Here is a 23,549-nt window from a genome sequence, read left to right on the forward strand (position 1 = left end):
ATTCTGTTCTCTTGCAATAATATGAAATCCCCCATTAGTCATACATTTCTGTAGTCCTGCATTATCTGAATGTGACAAAGTTGTATATAAGGTAATTGTGGGATATTGAAAGCAGGTGTTATTCCTACCTACAACCTGTTGCAGTTAGATATACAATTATTTGCATGTCATGCTGGGGGAACTAGTGCTTGCAGCAGGCTAGTTTAGGTGAATTTTGACTGCCTCCGATCATTGGGATATTTATATTTGCTCCACTTTGCAAATATTAATTAATTAATTAAATAAATACACAGATACAAAATCATGTCCATGTATGTGTGCACTGCAAAGTGCATAAAGAGCAGAGGAAAACTGTATTTTCCTTTTTACTTTCCTTGTTATTACTCAGAGCTTTAAAGAGACTGCTGAGTGTTCCCTCATCAGTTACACAGTCTCTCTAATCTTTAAACAGAAAAGAGTGTAATGCATGCTCGATGGTTGTCTTTGTAATTCTCCTTGAATTGCGGAAGAAATAAAGAAAAATGCAAAAAACCTCAAGATGATACATGACCTTTGAAGTAGCAATCTTTTTGAAATTACAATCCTGGGGACACATTTCTGCCTCTCAAACTCCAGTGGGACAAATTGTAAATTAATGTTTTTTTTTTTTTAAAAGCAGATTGTGTAGTAGAATAAATCAGTTAATAAACCAAGTTTTCTCAGTGATGACAAGGACTTACTTTTAAAGGTGTTATGAACATCCAGTGCTTAGTTCTATCATGAATTTACTGCATGGCTGAAAAATTGTTGAGATCATTATTCTTGATTGGCACAAAGCCTTCAAAGATAGTATGTTCTAAAGCCTTCTTGTGTGATTTGTACAAGTAGTGGTTAAGGGAGAAAAGATCAGCTGCAAAAGTTGATGGTGGTCAGGAGCAGGAGAGAGTGAATTATTTAGGAACACATTTTGGATATGACAATGATAACATTATTATGAGAAAAAGAAAACATAATCTGAACATCAGCAAACCATTCAGTGAACAAGATGCACTTACTCTGGAATAATTTTCTGCATTGTGGTGTCGCATTTACAGATCTTAAAAACAGTGTGGGTAAGAGAATGTAATGTCGGGGAGTCTTGTATCAGCTGTGAAAGAATTGGAACGGTATAAATCTGTATAGGTACCTATATCTGCCTGGGACAACTTGGAGAAATTGACCTGGATAGCCTACTTTCTTTCTTTTGATTGAGGATGTTTTACAGACATTTTTAATGACAGTAGATTCCTACTTTACATTTTAATACTGCAATATTCAGGAAAACATTCTTCTTTCAAAAGCTGGAAAGACTAGTTTTTTGCAAGAGTGCAATAAGTGGTTTTCAGCTGTGACTGCTCCACCTGAATTTGCTCATAAGTATTGAACACAGATATAAAGTAATCAAGACATAAGTTAAGGGAGATATTTTGTCTTTGGGATAGAGATTGATTTTAGTCTAGTGAAATTCTTGGACAACACCTCCTCTCTTTCCCTGTGCAGAATTATTTTGATACTGACCTCCATGGCACAGGTAAGTTCATTTAGGTGACATCCACTGAAGTTTGAAAAGTTACTTTCTTTACCTGCATGAATTAAATTATTCATCACTATAAATCAGGTTGATTTAAAAATAATCACTTGGATCTCATGGTGCAAGGGTGAGTACTGTCTCCTGTCATCAAGCAGATGGACCAGGAAGAGTGTGGCAGAGCCAGAATCTGGTCTTGCATGCTCCTAACTCTACCAGACTGCACATGTGTGTTAGTTTAGGGCTACTCTAACACACTGCCTTACAGGCAGTGAGTCACTGCACACCGGGGTGAGGAAGAGCAGTCAGGGAGGGTTTTGTGCCCTGCTGTTTCCCACATGGTGCCTGCTGGGCTCACTGTGAGTAAGCTCTGGGGATGGGTGAAGTGCTCTTCTCCCTTGGCCCACGCAGGAGAGCACAACCCTCTCTCCTGCCTCACCCTTCCACCCCCAAGTTTCACCTGCTGCTTATAGCTCCTCCCTTCCACCTTGTTTGATTTAAGATAAAACTGTGAGATTTCTGGACATTAATTAACTTTTTTCCCTGCATATACAATGCTTATCCAGGAGAAGAATACTGAGCATGTCTCGAGGTTGCCAAGTGTGGCACAGAGATGCCTGTAGTAGTTTTAGGGGAGTGTGGGTCCTGTAGTCACTTAGATTTTGCCATCACAATGGAGTAACTTACCCTACTGAATGGCAGGGCTTACCTAGCTGAACTGTGCTGCTATGGGAAGACTGCTGTAGGTATTTGAGTTTATGGTTTGGCAAGAAGCTGTTGACATCTCTCTCTACTACCCTACAGTATGCTGGTGGCAGTGTAGAGACCCTCCAAAAGTTGTGATTTAATTAGTCAGAAGCACTTTGCTTGGGGGTTAGAGCTGCTGCATGAATGCAAAACTTTTCATTTGCAGTAGTATTTCAAGAAAGCCAACCCCGGGCAGAAAGGGGCTTGAGCGTCCTCCCAAAACATCACAGTGGGTAGAAAAGGAGTTGCTCTTTATTCTGCTGACTCAGTTGAGGTGCTCTAATAGGCTGCAGGAATCAGGGAGGGGACTGCCTAATGACTGGAAATAATGAAGGGGTGGGGCGGGAGAGCCTCATCATAAAATCCCTATTCCTCCACCCCTAACCTGCATGAGGAGCTCCTGCCAGCCGTACGACTCAGTAACTTTTGATATTGGACTTATATGCAACTGGGGCTGCAATGGGATCAAATTTAAGTTCAAATGAGGTAAGCAAAAAGCCGATAGTCAGCGTACAGTGAAACTTCCAGTGAAGTTTCACAGAGGAGAACAAGTGGTTCAAATTGTATGGGCATATCTATTTTGCTTTTCCTCAGATGCTGTTGCAACAATGGCTTTCTTAGTCTAGCCTTTTATAGAACCTCATGGCACGCCAGCACTTTCAAACTACTTTTAGGGTTAACTACATTACTTATCGTGCTTCCTTAAAAAAACAAAAACCTTCATGTCAAGGAAATAAGAAGCTGACAGAGAGTTGTGATGGTGTGATGGTGGTTGGTAAAGCACCTAACAAATGTTGTTAATGAGCATAGCTCTAAATATGGCTTTGAATGTGAGCTATTTTGAAATGTCAGCCTAAAGTAAGCATTTAACATGTAGTTTAGTTTTCTTAACTTTGCCTTGTGTTGTTTTTCCTAGGCTTTTACGGGCACCTCAGCACCAGCGTTGAGAACGGTAGGTAGCAATTAGCTGGCCCTTCATTAAATGCTGTCCAGTGCTGAATGTAGATCACCAGAAAAAATGTTAGGAATTCAATGGCTCGGGGCAATTTTTACTGAGTGTTTAAAGCTGAACTGCAAGTTCAACTTTGCAGATTAAATATTGCCATGGCTTTGTGTAAGCTCTAAATAGTCTGATCTCTGTTGGTGTCTGATGCTTATGATGTTGGTGTTGCGCTTTATCTGGCCTGGTTTATACTCAGCCTATATTATTTTTAATTCCTCCCTCTTTTTTGGGGAGTTTGATTTCTCTGGCTGAAACACCACCTTGTCTTATACTTTATTCCTTCATAAGAAGATCTTTCAAATGGGTCTCTCAGCTGTTCTTAGTGCTCTGTTATTTCTTGTAGTCTTTCTTTGCAGTGTAATGATCTGTCATAGAGCTTGCAATTCTCTGTGCAACATGGTGTTTTAAAAAATAACGTCAGAACAGGTAAAACTGCAGAATAAGTGTTTTATGTTCAGACTCCAGACAAGCTTGATCTTATCTAGCCAATAAGAGTGGGAGCAGTGCCCAGACTTCTCTGAATCCAAAAAAAGAGCAAAAGTTGTCTTGTAAAGGCTGAATTGAGGATGAATTCTTTGCACAGGCAATGGAAAACTCCCTGGGAAATTAGCAGACATTTATGTTAAGAGGTATTAGCATAGAGGAAAATATATCAGATAAGCTGCTATGAGCCAGTGAAGTGGAACAACGGCAGTGGCCCCAGGATGGGTCTGTCTTCTGACATTTGCAGTGGGTTTGGGACTGCCATATCAGTTGTAACTCTCTGGGAACCTGTAGTCAGAAAGATGGACTCTTGTTCCTGCTTTAGTGACATCGGGATTTCCCAGACTGGTTTGTTTTGGGCTTTGATTCCATGTGTGGGATTCAGAGTGATACAGAGATTCTCTTCAGTGGTGGTAAATTCAGTCTGCCTTGTGAAGATTTGCTGTTACTTATGCCCGATTGTGCCTGAGAGCCTTCTCTGTTTAAAATTAAATACAGTGGTAAAGCAAAAACTTTGCAGAATTTCTTCAAAAACTAGCTTTTAAAATGTGTAGGCCTCTGTGTATAGTCTTGCAGCCCTAAGAAGTATGCTAGAATCATAAAAATCGATACTTTTAGTCCTGTAAAACTAGCCTGTGTTTAGAGGATCAATCAGGGTTTTTTTAGGCTTTGTGCTTTTTACATTGTTAGTAGGTGTGAAACCTATACAGTTCTGTGGCTTTAGATTGCGCTTCTTATCTTTAGGGTATATTTAGGGTGGCAGAACTGCCCTGAATACAGTATGTACAATTTTGAGTAAGACCCAGAGGCCCTTCTTGCTGCCCTGAATCTCCAAGGCTCACAAGGTAAAAATCAGGACTGACCTGAACTTTTTCCCTTCTTTTTTTTTCTTCTCCTTTACCCCCCTGCCCCCAGCTATGAAAGTTGGTATTTGTGATAAGTATATAAACCTAGTATACCTGAATTGTTTTTTGTTACTCAGTGGCTCCATTAAAGAAATGAGTTTTCATTTTCAGAGTCAGTTTCAGGGCAACTCATGGGTTGTGTGTGATTTTAGTTTGAGTGGCTATATAAATTAAGGGGAATATGTAAAACACTCAGTGAGAAAATTTTGGTAGTGCCCTTATGCTGACAGTCAAAAAAGTAACACTTTTTAGATCACCCAAATTACTATGACATATCAAATTAATAAAGACTACCGTGGTCTTGAGAAAAAAAACCACATCAAACTATGGAAATGCTTGACTTGATTTCTCTGCTAAGATTTGGATTTATTCTAACACACAAATATGGTTCTAGAGCTCCAAACAGGAAGAGAACAAACAAAAAACCCACATGAAAATTGCAGTCTGAAGCCACAGAAGTTTTACATAGCTCTTGGAAAGAAGCAGGCATTGAGTCACTGCTGTTGCATTTGTTTTTATTCTGGAACAACCTCAGCAACTTCTACTGACCTAATAAGACCCAGCTATGGGATATTTTAGAATGGCTGAAACAAATACACAATATGCAGTACAAGGAAAAGTCTTTCTTATGCATTTGACCTTGCAAGAGGTGGTAGCCACAGCAATGCAATGAAATCCTGCCTGTGTTTGAGGCTTCAAAACTCTTTGAAGTTAAAAGGTGCCACATACCTGACCAAGGTCAGAAGCAAGGCAGTGACCTGTGTTTTAAAGCCCTGCCACTCTTTCTGACAGGGGGAATGATTTCTCTGCTGGTCTTCATAGCTTTTAAAGTACTGATGAGATTTCTTATTCTTTTTGATGGGAAAGTTAAGGGAAGAGTGCTCTGCTCCAAATAGATGTGTGCTTTAATAACTGTCTTTTATCTTGATGTAAATTGGGAACGTTGTGCAAGTTTCACTCTAGTCTCTTCTAGGGAAAAATTCCATGTAAAACTTTTAAGCTTGCAATTTTACTACAATAGAGCAGTTTAGAGCCCAGTTATGTAACTTATTCATATGGATGAGCACTCACGTATGTGAACACTCCTATTGACTTCCCATGGACTAGATATGTAAGGATTGCACAAGTGTGCCACAGGACTTAATTGAATTTTTATCTGACGTAGGATAGTGTGACCAAGACTCCCATTTGCAACCTCATATATTTAAATAGTTTCAAAAGTGATTATTAAAATGCCTGGCTTGTGTTTCCGGTTTATGAGGTAGGAATCATGTCACGGATGAAATAACTATAGAAGCTGAAAGTTGAAGTGTGTGTAATAACTGACCTGGGAGGCTTCTGGCCTCAGAACTTATCCAGCCTGTGATATGGGCATCATCACATTAAAGGGAAGGATGTGGAAGTCCTTGCCAATTACCAGCAGATTATCCAGCTTCAGATATGCTCCCCTAGTTTTTCTGTGTGACTTTGAGCAAGTCATTGACAGCTAGACATGACAAAGCATTCAGGCACCTAAAAGATAGGAGCTATAAGGTCTGACTTCCAAGACTCTAGTATGGGAACAGACTCCACAACACTGAGGGTTGTAAGACCTGAGCAGGGAACTGCATAAATAGATACATCCAGGTAAAAGGGACAGCTAAGAACAGAAACACCTTTCATAGTTCCCATCTCTGTGTGCCACTTGGCTTCAGATAGATACCACTGTCCACTGGAGATTCACAAAGCAAAGGTCCAGATGCTTGTTTTCAAAGGGCAGAGCAAAGGTTATTCCTTTAAAATGAGGCCGAACCTAGTTGTTAATAGCACTTCCCTGGGATTGGGAACTTCTGCTCAAGTCCATTTTTCTGTAGTCAAGGGATTCAAGCCTTACCCTTTCTGGATAAGAGATATGTTCCACTTTTTCTGCTGAAATAACAGTTCTGAGGAAAAAAAAATTTATGATTTATTTGGTGGGAAAGCAATAATTGTGGCAAATGTCAATAGATTTGGCAGGGGTGACAAGCCTTGGCTGTTGGTTCCTGTGCCTAGGAGTTCTTCTGTGTTTTACCCAGTTCTATTTAATGCATATAGAAAAGAAGTTCTGGCATTTCAACTATGTAGTCTGTGCGTGATGTCTTTTGGTTGCTTTTAAGGGAAGACTGCAATCCTTTTTTGCCCCTCACCCCCAAATAACTAATTTTCTTCTTTCAAAGTGTGTCTATCCAAGTTATCATTTGTGGCTATGTTTGGGATAATGGAGCAGATAATGGTGTGATATATTCTTTGAGACTGCTGAAATGTCCCACAGCTGAAATTCAAGGGCTTGCAAACTGTGCACCATAAAACTGTGCCCTGTCCTAGAATTTGGTCAGGTCAGATAAGGCAGAACAAAGGTGCTCAGATTGGTGACTGCTGTGACCTTCCTGCTACTGTCTCATCATCAGGCCTCTTATGAACCCAAAGGGAAGTGCAAGAAGATACACTAGAGATTACCCAGGCTATTTCTTGGAGGCTGTTCTTCATCTCTGCTACCTTTTTAGAGGTGCTGAGGTTTTCATTGGTGAGGACAAGGACCTGCTTCATTACACTGTATTAGTGTCCAGTGCCATGGTCCCAGTTGCTTGACACTTCATCAAAGCATTGTGAAACACCTGAGGATAAGCCTTGTGATACTGCTGGAAGGACAAATGGTTTGGGAAAACATAGAGTATGTATGGAGGAAATAATAGCAGGGTACGTTTTATTAGTTAACATCAGTACCTTAGTTTTACTTTTGCTGCTTATGATTAAAAAAGGCACATATGATGTCTATATTAAGTAATAAAACCTATGTATTTGTGTTAAGAGACACTGTATTATCCTTATTAGCATATATTGTATCTATGAATGCAAGAGTGAGAGGGTTTTTGGGTAGAGTTAGTATCTGTTCTTACTGTCTGGTACAGATAGAAAGATTAGATAAGTTTTTGGGCACAAGAAAACCTGTTTCTGTTCTAAAACAGAATCAGTAAATGCAAAGCTAAATACCCATTTAAGCAAGTGTTGAGAGAAATGATATCTGTACATACATTGGTTTTAAAAGAAAGATGGTGTATATGAAATAGAGGAGATGTTATTGTGGGAGAGAGAAAGTAGTTGTCTTCAAGGTGAAATGGGGTAAGGGTTAATTTATAGCTTGAGGAATATGAAGACACATTAGTATGAGCCATGGAAGTTATGAGTTATTATAGACTTAATATCTCTGAGCCCAAGGTGTCTGATATCTAGTGGAGTTAAGAGTTAAATCCCAAGATCATATCTGGGATGATTTTTGTAACTTTCTGGAGGGGATCAGGGCTGAAGATCACAAGGGGATCAGAGTCTTCATGAGAAGTATCTCATCACTGTCAGCTGCATTTCTGGCATTTTAGGCTGTGCAGGGGAGCTTGTGCTGCTGAGAAAGCTTTTGCTGGTGCATGGTAGCCCCTTATCTCTACTTGCACAGCTACTGTGACAGTGTTTGGTGTTCCAGTCTGTCCCACTGCAGGTAGTGGTGTGGAAGAGGTGAGGGCACCCATGTATATACTGCAGGGATGTTTATTGCAGTAATAATGAAGCAATGTTATAAAGAAATTATCTTTTTCAAATCAAACTCTTAGCACCTATTCTCAACTCATATGTGATTTTGAAATCTGTTGCTTCTATTTTAGGCTTGAAGAGAATTCTGTACCAAAAATGTTCACAGTTTTCCAGCTATTCCAGTTGGTTCGCAAAATTGTATTGGCTCAACCTTAAAACCCTTGTTTTATCTATGTCCTTTATCTATATCCTGTAGAACTTTAGGGTTACAGTAATCTCTGGCTATAGAGTATAATAATAATAATATCATATCTTAAAATTTTTTTTTTAAATTTTTGTGTAGGCACCTGTGTCTCCTTTCAACTTGCTCACTGTAAAAATTCTAAGAGTGAGGAATGTCCGGAAGGCAGACTTGCGTGAGTATTTCTACTTTTGTTGGATGTTTCATATAGCTCTTTAATGACAATATTTGGACAATGTTATTGTTCTCAAATTGTGTAGGAGTAAAAAGATATATTACTGCCTGTTTGAAGAATTATTTTTAGTTTGATACTGAAATGTTGCTTTCTCCTCTTCAGTCTAAAGAGACTGACTCAAGCAAGGTAATGCATTTTATGTCTTTTATTCTTACCTCAGTGTATGAGATATATTTCTTACCCTTCTGACATCTCACTTAGCTGCTGATCAGAGGGCTGTTCAGTAAACAATGTAAATTCTTGTGTTTTTTAAGTAAGAAACCTGAGTATTTCCTGCAGAATTTCTGGATAGAAGAAGGGAGAGAACTGGTAATGCAGACACAAAATCAGCAGTAGCAGGAAAGCCTATGAAAATAAGAGAAGTACAAGCAAAAACATTCTATTGCTTCTGCACAAATTTATAAATATGCAACAAGTTACGATAAAATCCAGTGTGTCTCGAAATTTGTTTAAGCCAAAGAATGGAGCACTTTAAAAGTCAGAAAAAAAAATGAACAAAACACTACTCTGAGAACCTGAAAGGAATTTAAGTGAGGGATAGTGAGACGAAGTGAGAAAAGGATACCTAGAATAGAGACTACAAGAGAAAAATGTCATAACCAGATCACAGAACAAGAGTAAATAGTGAGAAGAGCCCAGGACAGAAGAAGTAGGGAAGTTTAGGGAGTCTAGTGACATCCAGCTGAGAAAAGCCCTATAACATTCATGGTCTCTGCTCTGCAGACTGGTGGGCATTGGCCTGTTGAACCAGAGTGTGTGGTCGGCAAATTTAAAATGAAATCCTCAGTGGGAAAATGACACGTGCAAAAGGTGGAAAGAACACCTTGTTCGCTGTCCAGATCTGACACTGACTCACCCAGGGGAAGGACTGGATTAATTCTGAATTTTCCAGTTCATTGAAGATCTTCCTCACTACTATTATTACACAGATGTGGGTCCTCAATAACACACTCTTCTACGTGTACAGAGACTTGTTCAGATGCCTTTCAAAATGCAGTTATGTCACTTAATCACTTTAATGGAGAAAAGTGAGTAGTGAAACATCTGTTTGAAGAGGTTGGAAAGGCATGAAAGAAAAATATGAATCGAAGACAAAGAGAAAAAGAAAATTCAAATCTAAAGACCACAAGAATAAAACCAAAAGGTGTAAAACAAAAATTCCGCAATATATTCCCTAAAAGCTCATTGAACATGGCTCAAAATCAGTTTTCTTTTGGTACACTCAGAATTTCATGCAGCACATCGTAGTTCCTAAGAAAATCAGCTGTAAATTTTAGTTAATCCATTCTATATTTTTAGACTTTAACTTGTGTGATGGGTCAAGAATAGAGGGAAAATTTATCAGAGGTTGAATTCAGTGGTTTCTGGCAGGAGGGATGTGGTTAGATGACATGGAAGTTGTGTTTAAAACCGGTATTTTTGAATGGCTGATTACTATCAGGGAACAAATCTCTGCTGCACGCACTTGTGGTATTCTGAGTTACTCACTCATGCATCTTCTACCAGTGTACTACTACTGTGCTTATTTATGTTTTCCCTTGGTTCATTAGACAAGATGAGAGCACCTTCTAAGATGTAAAGTTCTGGGTTTCCTGGAGATTAAAGACCCATTTTTATGTACAGAAACATACACTCTTTGGGCTTATGGTCACATGCATAACTTTTTATTTAACAAAACCCAGAAGTTCAAATGCCTAAATGGTATTTTGTACCAAACAAATATGTGATCTGACCAGGCCAGCACTGCAATTGCATCTACCAACCCGCATGCACAATTAGTGGTGCATTTGTGTACTCCAGTAGATTGTCTGCTTATGCTCCAGTTTCTTGTGGCTGTCCTTCTGTCCTTCTCAGGAACAACTTCCTCACAGTCACTTGTTACCACACAGAATCGTGCAATCTTTTTTTTCGTTAAACTTGTTGGCAGATCTGCTGTACCAGATGGTTTTAGTACTTTGTATTTTGGTCTCAAGAACAAAAAAATATCATATCTTTACCTCCTTGATATCATATATCAAAAAAAAAAAAATCATTACCTCCTCCAAATTTAGAACTTGGGCATCCTAAGAATTTGTTTAAAGTGTATCTGTCCAAGAGTTTTGTAAGCTTTTCAGCAAGAGTATTTTCTCAAGAGAAAATTTGTTGTCTGAAGTAACTCACATTATTGTGAAAAACCTGTCCGTTTTTTTGTCTGCAGCAGGAAGGATATTTCTGGCAGTCTTCTCCTTTTCTGAAGTATTTAAAAGGCAAACATTTCAGCTAGTTTTCCTTGAAACCTCACTGTTTTCAACTGTGGGAAAATGTCCCTTTTCTACCTGTTTGTAATGGTAATAGTATGCTGCTTGTTACAATTCTGAGTTAGGATTTATTTCTTCCACTTTAGTTTTATGTTTTTTTTATGGTTAAATGCTGGTGTTATGTTAAATGTCTGTCTAAATGTTATGTTTTAATGGTTAAATCATGGTGTCGATTAATTTTTTATGTGTCTATTTATTTCACTAGTGAAAAAAGAGTATGCTTTAACAGTATTTCTCCTTACTGTTGTTCCAGAAAAAGACAATTTTAATAGATTTGAGTATAGACCTGAAAAACTAGACTGTGTTTCTGACCCTGACATTGACTGCATTATGAGATCTTGGTCAAATCATATAATCATGGAAGGGTTGGTTTGGAAAGGACCTTAAAGATCATTTAGTTCCAAACTCCCCTCCAATGGGCAGGGACAATTTCTACTAGACCAGGTTGCTCAAAGCCCATATTCAACCTGATCTTGAACACTTCCAAGAAATTCAAGTTTTCTCAATGTACTTATTTGCATAATCCTTTTATTGCTACTGTGAAGTAATTCATCAGTGTGTCTCAAGCCCTTTGAAAATGGAAGCTGTAGCTTTAAATCACCATTAATCATTTACTTTTTCATCTGCCTACTCTTGTGCCTCTGATGAACATCTGATCAGTCACGATCTTCTGATCAGGTGTGGCTAAGGCCACTTTCTGGAAACGCTTTCCTTCCCACAGTCATTACCAAGATTTTATTAACTGTGATAGCATGGTTAACTACACAATAAAGGCACAGCTTGGCTGGTAGAAAAATCTAAATCTGCAGTTGTTACTGAAAGATAAAGAGGAAATACATGAAGTAATTGTTCTTAATATGGTGTAATAACAGTGTTTTGAGTGTGATGCAGGGCTTGACTATGGGTTGAGCTATTTGGCCTCTTCTGACTCACAAGGTTGCTGTAAGAACCAGGTGACTGGCTGAGCATTGCTAATGTGAAATAGGGAGATTGCATTACAGGTATGAGAGAAAGGCTGTCGGTACCTGTGTCACGGTTCTGCAAATCTCACTCCCTGGAGTTCTCCCTCCAAACCCGAGGACTCAGAATATAGGAGAAGCTGATGTCTTTGGTGGCACTCATGGCTTCCTTCCCCAGACATGAGTGATGGCAGAACGTTTCTAGTCTGCAGATAAAATAGTAGGAAGGAATTGAACAACTAGTAATTTAATTGTGGTGGTGAAACTGATTTTTGTTTTCCAAAGAATTGCTGAGAAACACACAACTTCTAAGAACTTTGTCAAATATATGAATGAATATGGAATTGACACATTCTGATTTGTGGTACAAGAAATCAAACTTTTCAGCTTTGATGGGAGAGCACTTCGCTTTTTGGCAAAAAAGATCTGTTGTTCCTTTTTCAAGCCAGCACTTTAATAAAGGCTTTCATTTAGTTATTGAAACTCTTAATTCTCTAATGAGATTCTTCCTAAATCTGGGGAATAAATTATAGAAAATAAGTCACTACAGCCCAGATTTAAGCTTTTGAGGTGTGTTGTCTGTTCAAGCCATTTGGAAAGTCATGAATATAAAGCAAAATGCAGCATGGATAGGTGTGCATGTACTGTATGTGAAGTACAGCGCTATTTCTAATACAAAGGAACATTAAAAAAAAAATTATTGTGAAGAAAAATGAAAAGTTGGTAATGAGCATTGCAAATGAGTGAAGATGTCTCTGTTTTCCTGTAAGTTCTTCATTGTGTTACTTACTCATACCCTGTAAATTTTAGGAAGAAAGCCCCATCAGTGCCATCTTTGTCTTATTAGGATTAAATATTCATTGTGCAGTAATTCTTTCTCTGGATATATTTTAACTCTACTCATCTTCTCCCTGTACAGTCACCCTTTCAGACTGTTATGTGACATTGTGGCTGCCTACTGCCTCAGCTGAGAAGGTTCGGACCAGAACCATCAGGAACAGCAAAAACCCGGTTTGGAATGAAGCTTTCTGCTATAAGATTGACCGCCGTGTTAAGGTAGTGAACATAATTGGTTTTCATCATCTGATGTCTGCAGATAGTAGATTACACAGAAGAACAATTAACCAATACATATATTGTATTACTACATAGCTAGTTTCCAAGCACTGGAGATGTTAAAGATTTCTCAGAAAAAATCCCTGTTGCTTACATCCTCCTTAGTGTTGTTCTGTTCCAGCTATTTGTTACTTAAACATCTACTATGCTGAAGGAGTAAGAATACCCTGCAGAATATGGCCTTACTATCCCATTCCCAATCTTGACATATCCAAGTGAAACCCAAGATCATGTAAAAATAATAGTAAAATGAGTTAGTTCCAGATATTGTGGAAAGGAAATCCTTTAAATCTTCTTTACCTACCTGTGCCTGTTTTATACACTTAGACCCAAAGGCCATAAAAGAAATGTAGACATATTTAATATCACAAATTAACTAAATAAACAAATAAACAATTACTATTACAAATTCATTAATATTCTGCATGACCCGCCTGTCTTGTCTACCTGGGGAAGTGAAACAAGCCTGCTTCTTTGTGTATGTAGAGTTATTAGTAATGTCAAGTCTAATAATCCCAAATCTCTTTCCCTTTTCTGTTTCCCTTCTCTTTTCCTTCTTCCCCTAAAACTGGAGGGGCAGGGGAAGAAAACCTAGTCTTGAGATTTTCCTGGCTAATGGGGCTCTAAGATATAGTAATAACTCCATTATATTCTTAACCTCTTTGTGCAGAATGTGCTGGAGCTAAAGGTCTGTGATGAAGACACAGTCACCAGGGACGATGAACTCTGCACGGTTCTCTTTGACATAGATAAACTCACTGTAGGACGTACTGTTCGAGTGAAGTTTCAGCTGAATCCACAGGTGAGCTCTGGAGTTGGTGAGGACAAAAGTAAATTCTTTCCTTCCATCTAAATATATCCTTTTACAGTCTTTTATTATAGAAACATCTACTTAGACAGTATTTTACTGCTATTATGAGAAAGACTTGAAGTCCCTGTGTGAGTGCTCCATGCGCTATGCTAAAAATCTAGGATGGAATGAGCTAGAACTAATTATCCAGAATCCTAATTCTGAATGTTTGTGGCATGCTTATTTGTTCTTGGTATAAGTTCTGAATTTTCAGCACCTTTAAACTGTAATAATATTAAATAATATGATTCTTTTTTTATTGAGAGTTAAAATATGAAAAATAGTTTTTTTAGCAGAATAGGAGTTCCTACATCTGCATGCTTATATAGCATTTAGATTTCAAGAAACTAGTTTTAGCAACTGCTTTTTCAATATCCTAAAATTCAATATCTTCAGTTGACACTACATTCTGGGAATTTTCCTAAGTGCTATTCTAAATATATATTTTAAAAACTATATGTAACTGGTATGATTAAAACTGGGAAGAAAAATAAGTGATGTATCTTTCTTTCCTTTTCCCCTCTCTTCAGGCACGTGAGGAGCTGGAGGTGGAGTTCACATTACAGAACACGTGAGTAGAGTCCTAAATTCTAAATAAAGTGTTGTATTCAGTATAAAGATAGCCTGAAAAGCTGATTCATATGGAGAGTGCTTCTTAAATCTGAAGTCTCTGAAAGTAGTATCTAGATGTTTTTATTCAAGTCTAGTAAAATGGGATTTCAGAATATCTATTTGTAGATTTTAATTATCTGAAATGTCACTTTAGCCCTGTTTGACTACTGTTCTCTTTTTTGTCATTAAATCAATACACAAGAAAGTAGGAGGACAATGACAATATTCAGGAAGTTTTGACCCTTAAAGAAGGAGTGCCAAGCTTAAATGTTTTAATTACCCTCCTTCTTGAGCAATTTGGCTTTTCACATCCACAACATTATAATATGCACTCCTGTAAATTGATCTCTTCGGTTCATCTGGCTATACATGGGAAGCTGTGATAGAGAAGGAAGCTAAATATTCTTCATAAAGTAAAAGGACCAAAGATCACTGTGGCAGTCTGAGGACTGAGGAACCAGGAAAGGTGGAGGAGCAGCAGTAGCTTTACTTTGTAGGCTTGAAAGCTTTTGGTGGGGTTTGACTGTTTAGAGGATGTATTTGTTTCAGGTAATTCATGCTGTGGAGAAATCTGGGAACCTGTCACCCTAACTGGGGAGGGAGTTCGTTGCAGTACCAGGGGTATTCTAGTCTGTCTCCAAAATATGCTTCAAGACTCTGATGAAGTTACTTGAAACGATTTGTATTACCAGTTTGATCCATGTTATTGGACTGAAAGTGTTATTTAAACAACCTTAGAGAGGTGGTGATGTTTTGGGAGCTTCTCAACGCATTTGTGGTACTTCAGGAGGCCTAGCCATATAATATGTTGGTGGACACTTTGAGTAATGTATTTATTCCTGACAGCAGGTGAAATAACTTGCTAGTGAGAGGGCAATAACTCAGTGTTAAGAATAGAAAAGGAAAGATCTCACAGTGTTCACATGAAAGGCAGTCCCAGAATCTCCTATTACAACTCATGGAGACTCATCAGCATGGATTGTTTGTTGTTTACTGTGCACTGAAACTTGCAGAAGGCCTAGCAGCATCAAGACAAACAGTGCCTGTCACCCCTCAGGAGTGTCATGACATCCGTAATGGCAATGGGGAAGTTCCAGTAGACATCCCAATGTCCCAGAAGGCCTGCCTAGGGCCTTCCTTCTTTTACAAGTTAGAGGATGGCTTATGGAGTTGGTATATAGAATTATACTCTTGATATTGATGGCGAAGGTGCAGATAGGTTGTCTGGCTTGGACGTTGTGCACAAGTGGGTTTGCCTATGGGGATGGAGGCTGGAATTCGCCTTGGAGCATGTGTGCCACCAGCTCTGTGTCAAAGTATTCTGTTGGAGATTGCAGCGAATTGCCTTTTCCTGGAATGATGTTCAATAAAGTCAGAAACATAGCGATTTCTGCAAGTGATGCCTGAGTAGCAATTCTACTGGTTGGAAGATGATGGTTGGGACTTTACAAATAAAAAGGACCCTTGGCAGTCTCAAGGATGTGGTTTAAAAAAGAATGACAGACGTGGCTCAGTTGCTACAGCAAGAAAACATCTGATCTACTTCATTCATAGTGTGGTTCCTGAGTGACCAATGTAATAGTTGTGGCCCAAAGAACTCCACTTGCCAAGGGAAGCAACAATTGCTGCATTATAAGTGAGGAAATGTGTGTGAGGTCCCAGTGGGACTGAGAAAATCTTCTTCCTCTTGGAAGTCAGATAAACTTTTCCCCTACTATCCCTCATTTGCATTTCTTGTATTTGTGTGGTGGTCAGTGCTGTTCTGCCCATCAGTTGAGTCTGGAATAACACCCGAACTGATCAAATATTGTGATCTTGCTAGGATGTTGAGAGGGTTTTTTTTTCCCCTCGGCATGGGACAGTATGATGTCAGAGTAATTAATTAAAGGATTTTTCTACTAAAATTGGAGGCAACGGATCACACTGTGATAAATGAGAGAACCCTGAAAAGGTCTGAAAAACTGAACTGAAGTAGCTGAGATGGGTCACCAAAAAGCTATGGACCAAGTCAGCCTCATATGTGTTGAACAAGCTCAGCAGGTTTTGGCAAATTTTTTTGTCATTGCTGGATGTTGATGCTCAAGTGTTGACAGAGATTAGACATAATTTTCAGAGGGAGAGAACCCTCTGATAACAAGAACTACAGCTTAAACATGTGGGTTGTTTTCTAAAAATCTTGTATTGTGGCGGGAACAATGAGAACATACATTTGGGGAGTAAATATGGTAGTTTATATCTGAAATGAACAATTATTCCCACCAGCAATTTTTCCTGATGCTTTTTATCTGTAGTTTTTAATTTCTATCCCATCTTCTTTCCAGACTTCACTAACTGCAAATTTACTACCTTAGCTTGTTCTTTCTTTCTAGCATTTCAGATGAATAGTATCACACATGAAGTGCAACCCAAGGCCAAGAAAGTTTCTTAAGTTGCACCTATGATAGTGGCTTTGTCACTCCTGTGTTTGTTTGCCTATACTCTCACTGCAAAGTTTGTGTTTACCAAAAAGAACATTGTAAAAATTCCCTCATGATACATTGATGGGCTATGTGAAATTTGTTTCTGCACTCATTCCCATTTTATTTAAAATGGAAGAAAGCCTTCATTTTGGTAGCTGGGTTTCCACAACTGCAAGATGAATACCCTCTCTAGTTTTGCCTCGCTCTTACGCCACTCCTGCAGTATCAGCAAATGCTCACCTCTCTGCTGCAGAGTGGCTGGCACTGAGAGCCAGATGTTTGATCCTAACAACATGGAGAGGAAGGCATATTCCTTCCTCCAAGTGTCTTTTCACCAGCAACCGAGACAAGGGATTGCAAACGCCCGCCCAATGTTTTATGGGCCCATAACACAAGCCCAGCTGCCTTGAGAGCTGCTGCACTCAAGCAGCAGCGACAGAAAAGGTAAGGTCATTGTACACAGGTTCCTGATTTGAATACTTTAGTGCTTTTTGTGTTATTTTCTGGCGATTATCAATGGTAATGTGGACTTTCTTCCCTGTGTTTCCATTGGTAGGGTCCAGCATCAGAATGAGCCTATACGGGTTGCTACAGGGACTGGGTCCCGCTGGACTAGGTGGCTTCGCTCGCTCAACATTCCACTCCCCTCTGACTTCTACTGAAGCCCACACTCCATACTGAGGGGCCACAAAGAGGCTTCTGATGAACTAAAAGGTACTTTGAGTTTCCAAGGAGAGGTCTGAGAGCCCCATGGTATTTTCTGCACCTGCTGATCTTCTCTTTGGCCTCTTTTTTCTTTCAGATGTCCCAAGTTGAGGAAGTGCATCTCAAACAACTCTTAGAAGAATGAAGGACCACTCTTACACAACCTTTCATCTCAGCTCCCTCTCCCTTTTTTTTTTTTCAAATGTGAAATACAATATTTAAAACAAAGCCCAATAAATAAATGTAAATAGGTGTACAAAAAGATGTATAAAAGTTACATATTGATTCTTGAAATATGGCAAAAGCATGATTTTTAGAAAATAAACGCCTTTTTTTTCTTTCTGTAGTTCTGCTGTATTATTTTGAGAGATTTCCCCCATGTGTGGGAATCATGCTAGCCATTTGGTTTGGGCACTGCTGAGGAAACACTCAGGCTGTCTCCATCCGTTGGGGACCAAATGTACCCTTCATATTTTGGAGGAGCACTGAAGAGAAAAGTTTAAAGTTGAGAAAGATGACAACCAAAAAATATCTGAGGTTAATACAGCCTTCTTTAGCGAAACAGTACTATACCTCATACTTCTCTTGAGTCGTCAGAAAACTCATAAAAGTAGCCTGTGTTATTATGGAATCCCCTAAAAGGAGGGGAAGCTGGATCTGGCATGAAAGAATTCAAATTTTATAGATAGGTATCAAAAAATCCTTATTCTCTGGTGAAATGGAGCACACTAGTCTATTCTAAATGAGAACAGCAATATAAGAATAAGTTACAGTGTGACTGTAACTTCTCATACAATATTTCCCATTTCATTATAAGTCAGGCATAATCTAAAAAAGAAGGCAGCAGTTTGAAGTATACCAGCCTGCTTGATGCAAAGCAGGTATTGGGAAATGATCCCTGGGCTCACAGAGTCCATTGCAGTCTTAGGCACCCCTTTAACAGTCATTTAGTGAAGGACATCCGGGTCTCTGGTTTTGGCTTTTCCTGCCACAGGCCATAATATGTTCCTAATTCTCATAGTGCAACTGAGGTCTGCAATAAAAAAAGGCCACAAATCCCAAACTGTGATGGAGGAGAGGACAGGAGTCTTAGTATGTGTAATGAGGACCTAATAGTGGGTTGATTGTTAGTCTAGACTACCAGTTAGTCACAAGAAATGGATGCTTTTCAGAGCTCCAAAGATAAGCAAAGTATTCAGAAGTCCCTGCCAACCTGAAGAGTAAGAGCTCTTTTGCATCCAGTTCAGCTCTGTTTCTAACTGTGGCTGATTTCCAAAGATTGAGAGAAAAGTGAGTGCCTTTGCTCTTCTAAAACTAGTGTATGGATAACCAGGTTAAAAAAAAATAAAGCATCTGTCTTACGCTGTGACCAGCAGAAATCTTGAAATTCAGGATGTAAAAGTGCAAAGTGCAGTGTGGAGAGTAACTCACAAGTGACAGTAGCTGGGCTTCCTTGCAGCAATGACAGCAGAGGTAACACCCCAATAGAGCCAATTCAGCTGCTGGTGCTTAATGGCTGAGTTGTCCTGGTTCTTCTCAGGAGCCTTCCAAGCTGTTCCGTACAGCAGTGCAGGTTTTCCACCATGTTTGAGGGTCATACCTGGGACCTCCTGGCTATCAGCTAACTTTATACTTTGCTGATACCAGTACTTCAAATAATACTACACTTTACTGGACATTTACTATCAAGAACAGATATCTTTACCTCTCTTTCTACCTTCATTTCACCTGGCTATGCAGACTGAAATATTTTAATATCTATCATGCTGTTTCTTAGTTTCCTTGTTTTTCTTAATGAAGCATTTGAAGACAGTGACACCATATGTAATGTTATGAGTATTTTACTGCAAAATCATAATTATGTGCAAAAATTTGTGTCTGAAACAAAAGCTGAGTGGTACTTACACCCATTTCCCTGCATACAGGTAGAAACACTGAGTATTTCTTGCCCATTCCTGACCAAGGTACTTTGAATTCTTTTGAAATACACTTTCAAAGAAAGATCTTACAAAATCCGTAAATGTGTAACTGTTTTTTGAGGAGACATGTTTGCTTGGGTTCTATTGTTGTTCGGGTTCTTTTAATGGAAAATTTTTCCTGAATGTTCTGCATTTTATTTAGCCAGCTCCTATTTTTCTCTCAAAGGAAAATACTGATTTGGAAAGCTGTTTACAAGCCTTGCAATTTTGGGTAAATTCTTTGTCATGGGAAATCTTATAAAGATATTATATTAGTTGTTGTGATAAATCTTCCCTTAAAGTGGATACAACCAATGTCCTTCATCTAATTTTAAAGTAATTGTTTTGTCTGGCTTCAACTGAGATAAAATATATAAACTGTAGAATTATATAAGACCTCAGAAAGTATAATCAATAGCTTGTAAAGTCTGAATAAACAACTTGCACTTTCTGTAGCAGGTTGAGCTGTCAGTGCTCAATCTTCATAAAGTTATGTATGCACATATTACCTTTTGACTGCTCTGAGTTCTTGAGACACTAAATGAATTTACATGTGCTATTTAATAAAACGGTAAATGATAAGATATTCTTAATGGACATTGCCTTATTTTTCTGATGGAAAAATATTTTAGAATATAATGTATATACATTAACCTCTGCCCTTTTAAGTGTAAACACATGTACACATATAGTGATCTATTAAAATCTCCTGTGGGATTTGCAGGTCATTATACAGAGGTGAGTACAATTACTTCTGCTGTTATGGTGATTTTTTTTATAAGTTGTGGAAATCTAGGCAGTTGTATCAGTTTTTGAAGCACAAAACCTTGGGTAAAACTGTAATGATCAAAACAATCAAGATGGATTTAACAGCCTCCAGCTGTCCTCAAACTCAGTATGTCACATATCAGTATTCATTGCATGGTTTGCTGAAGCAAATGTATAAGACCACAGGAGTAGAAATCCAACTTCATATTCTACCACGAGTGGATGGAAAAAAATTTCAACTCAGGTCATCATCTAATCCTAAGCTTTAAAGTATTTTTGAGTGAAAATGTTAATGTCAGAAATGTCAAAGCTGATGGGGGAAATTAGTAATGTGTTAACTAATAGACTTAAATATTTGTCTGAGTTGTCACACCCATAACATTATATTTTCTGTTTTATTTTTCAGTCCGGACTATCCTGATGGCATTATTACTAATGGAGTACTAGTGGTAATATATATTTATTACAATTTTTCTTGTTTCTGCATAGCAAGTGTTCATATTTCTAACTCTGGAAACTTTGAGCTGTGTCCTAAAGTTCTACAAACTGTAGGCCTAGAACTATTAGGAGTTAATGAAGCAGGTGATACAATGCTCATAAAAATAGTCCTGTACCTTAATGCACCCACTATTTTGAACTGAGATCATCTTCTTTACTTAATTGTCTCTCCAAATTTAAGCGGCTCATGATCTGTTCCTCTTTAATTTCAAATTTAGAAAAAAATACCTTATCACTATTTCCCTTGTGTTATCTGAAGACATAGATAATAACTGTGTTGCTCATTGATCAACCAGAGGGGTTAGTTGAGAACAGTATGAATCATTTGCAATCTCTCAATCATCACTTATCCTCTCTTGCTCCAGGCACGTGAGGTTTCCTGTTTGGAGGTTAGAGTGGATACGGGGAAGCTGAAGCAGCAATCCACAAGTGAGGTTATTGCTTCATTAAACTATTGTTTTTGTGTTGTGATTAAGTCATTATAACAGATGTCAAAAAATTAATAATCTGTTGTGCATGTTACTCTAGCTGTGTCACACAATACTTAGTTTTGCCATGCCCCGCCTGGCAGAAAGATTGTATCTGTCAAAATTCAAGTTAGTCAAGTATTTGGTTATGTGGCAAATCTTGAATTTATTAAAAAATAGAGCCACATATACTAGAATGAAAAACTTAGAAAAATTATGTTAGTTCTCTTTGTTTATTGCTTGTTCAAAATGAATTTCTCTAAGTTGAATCTTCTTTTAAAATATCTCATAATTAACATAACATGTAAAAACATTATCCTGTATGTTTGGCTTGGGTTTGGGTTTGAGTATAAAGTTTATGCATATTTAGGGTTCTGAAAGAGACTTTTTTTTGTTTCTTTAGCAAAAATAATAAACTTAAGCTCTTAAATATAAAGTTGTATCAAAGGGGTCTCCCCAAAATGCAGGAAAATACTCTGCAACCATAGGGTCACCAAAACAGGGCTGTTTGTAAAATTTAGCTCTAATAAATATAGCAGGATTCTTTGCTAGTCTTTAAATTCATTCAAATAAACAGTAACAACATGGATAATCCAAAATGCCTTTAAACTGACACTCCTTTAAATCTAAACCTTGATTTTATTTGTTTATGGAAAGCACCTACCAAATAGCAAGCTGTGGTATTCAAAAAATCTGTGATTTCTGTATATTGATGACTTATACAGATTCACCAAGATATTTTGTATCAGTTTCCAGTCTGTTTCAGACACTCAAAGTCTACTTAGTCATTGTGGTGTAGGGAAAATCAGACAAAAAGAGTGCAGAGTAGAAAGCGGATTGTTTGTTTGTTTGTTAATTATCTACCTGTGTTTGCTTAAAATAGTTAAAATTCTCTTTGTTCCCTGCCTCTCTGTTTAGACCAGGAGCTTACATTTACAGTGAAAGGATCACATGAAGGAAGCCAGAAGATGTTGCTGGACTCTGGTCCCAGCCTTCATATCATCAAGTTTCACTGTGTCATAAATGACCAGACAAGACTGGATATTATATTGCCAGAAGAGGTAAGTTCTGTTTCTGTCTGTTACCATTAATCTCAATGAAATTAGAAAAAGAAATTAATGTAACCAGTGAACCGAACTCTTAGTAGGAGAAGTTCTAGAGATGACAAATGTTTCCTGTGTGCATACCCAACTCTTTTTTACATTTTTTCAGCTGGTTGATGGAAATGAAACAGAAAAGCCTGAGGTCCTTTCTTTCCCCTTGAATTCACTCCCTTTGCAAAAGGAAATAGTACTAGAAGAGGTGAGTCCTGGGAACCTTTTGAAATATATATATTTAAAATGTGCTTAGTATTGTACTGCTAAAGTTACCAAATAAACAAAATCACTGTGTAAAATTGTACAGATAGTTATTGTAAATGATAAAATAAAAAAAAAGTTTGCCATAGTCACTTTTAAGAACAGGTGTTAACAATAATTTTAATAATATGAAAATCACAGTAAACCTGCATCCCACAATTAGAACCAAGTGGTTTCAAAGAACAAAAGTTACTGTCATTTGTACATGCATTCAAGATTTTTTTTGTATTGGAGTAATTCTGGAATGGCTAATAATTAATAAAAATTATGAGATTATGAACTTAATTCAGATTTTAATTTGTCTAACTATTGATAACCGGAGTGGTTTTGTATGTATATTTTTATTTTAGTTTAATAAATTAAGTTACAGCATTCTTGTTGCCCCTTCTAAGTGTGTGCACTGGGGACTGGTGTGACATGCAAACTTGTGGCACACTACCTGCCCCAAACACACGGAGGGGGGAGAAGAGAAAATGTGTCTTTGGCTAATTGTATAAAAAAAGTCCTTAACCTTATGATTCATTATTTGAAACCCCCCTCTCTTAGTCAATAGGCAGTGGCTGAACTTGAAAGAAAGAAATGTTTTAAAATTTGGTGGTAATTAGCTTTATTTTCTCAATTTCTAGGATAATTCATTTCACTTGTGCTTGACAGCAAGAAAATGGTAAGATACCCTCTTTTTGTCCTGTCATCCAGGACTACTGTAAACCAGTTATGTAGGTGTTTTTCTATGATAGGTGGAGAGATGAACACATACCACGTGAGTGCTTTGTCCTGTGCTCACGTGGTGCTTGAGGTGAGT

General features: G+C 38.0%; 1 protein-coding gene across 1 annotated transcript in view; it reads left to right on the forward strand.

The window, feature by feature from the left end:
* The first annotated feature begins 2,752 nt into the window (after positions 1–2,752).
* Positions 2,753–23,549, forward strand: part of LOC126650475 (cytosolic phospholipase A2 epsilon-like) — a 31,990-nt gene continuing 11,193 nt past the window's right edge. The window contains exons 1-11 of the mRNA XM_050335306.1: positions 2,753–2,779; positions 3,210–3,245; positions 8,568–8,640; positions 12,876–13,012; positions 13,743–13,874; positions 14,453–14,493; positions 20,831–20,873; positions 21,288–21,351; positions 22,308–22,450; positions 22,602–22,691; positions 23,374–23,411. Of these exons, the coding sequence (XP_050191263.1) occupies positions 2,753–2,779; positions 3,210–3,245; positions 8,568–8,640; positions 12,876–13,012; positions 13,743–13,874; positions 14,453–14,493; positions 20,831–20,873; positions 21,288–21,351; positions 22,308–22,450; positions 22,602–22,691; positions 23,374–23,411 (824 nt within the window). The remainder of the gene's footprint in view (positions 2,780–3,209; positions 3,246–8,567; positions 8,641–12,875; positions 13,013–13,742; positions 13,875–14,452; positions 14,494–20,830; positions 20,874–21,287; positions 21,352–22,307; positions 22,451–22,601; positions 22,692–23,373; positions 23,412–23,549) is intronic.

The sequence above is a fragment of the Myiozetetes cayanensis genome, unplaced genomic scaffold, assembly GCF_022539395.1.
Source record: "Myiozetetes cayanensis isolate MyiCay16 unplaced genomic scaffold, myiCay2020 scf6-25, whole genome shotgun sequence".
Classification (NCBI taxonomy): domain Eukaryota; kingdom Metazoa; phylum Chordata; class Aves; order Passeriformes; family Tyrannidae; genus Myiozetetes; species Myiozetetes cayanensis.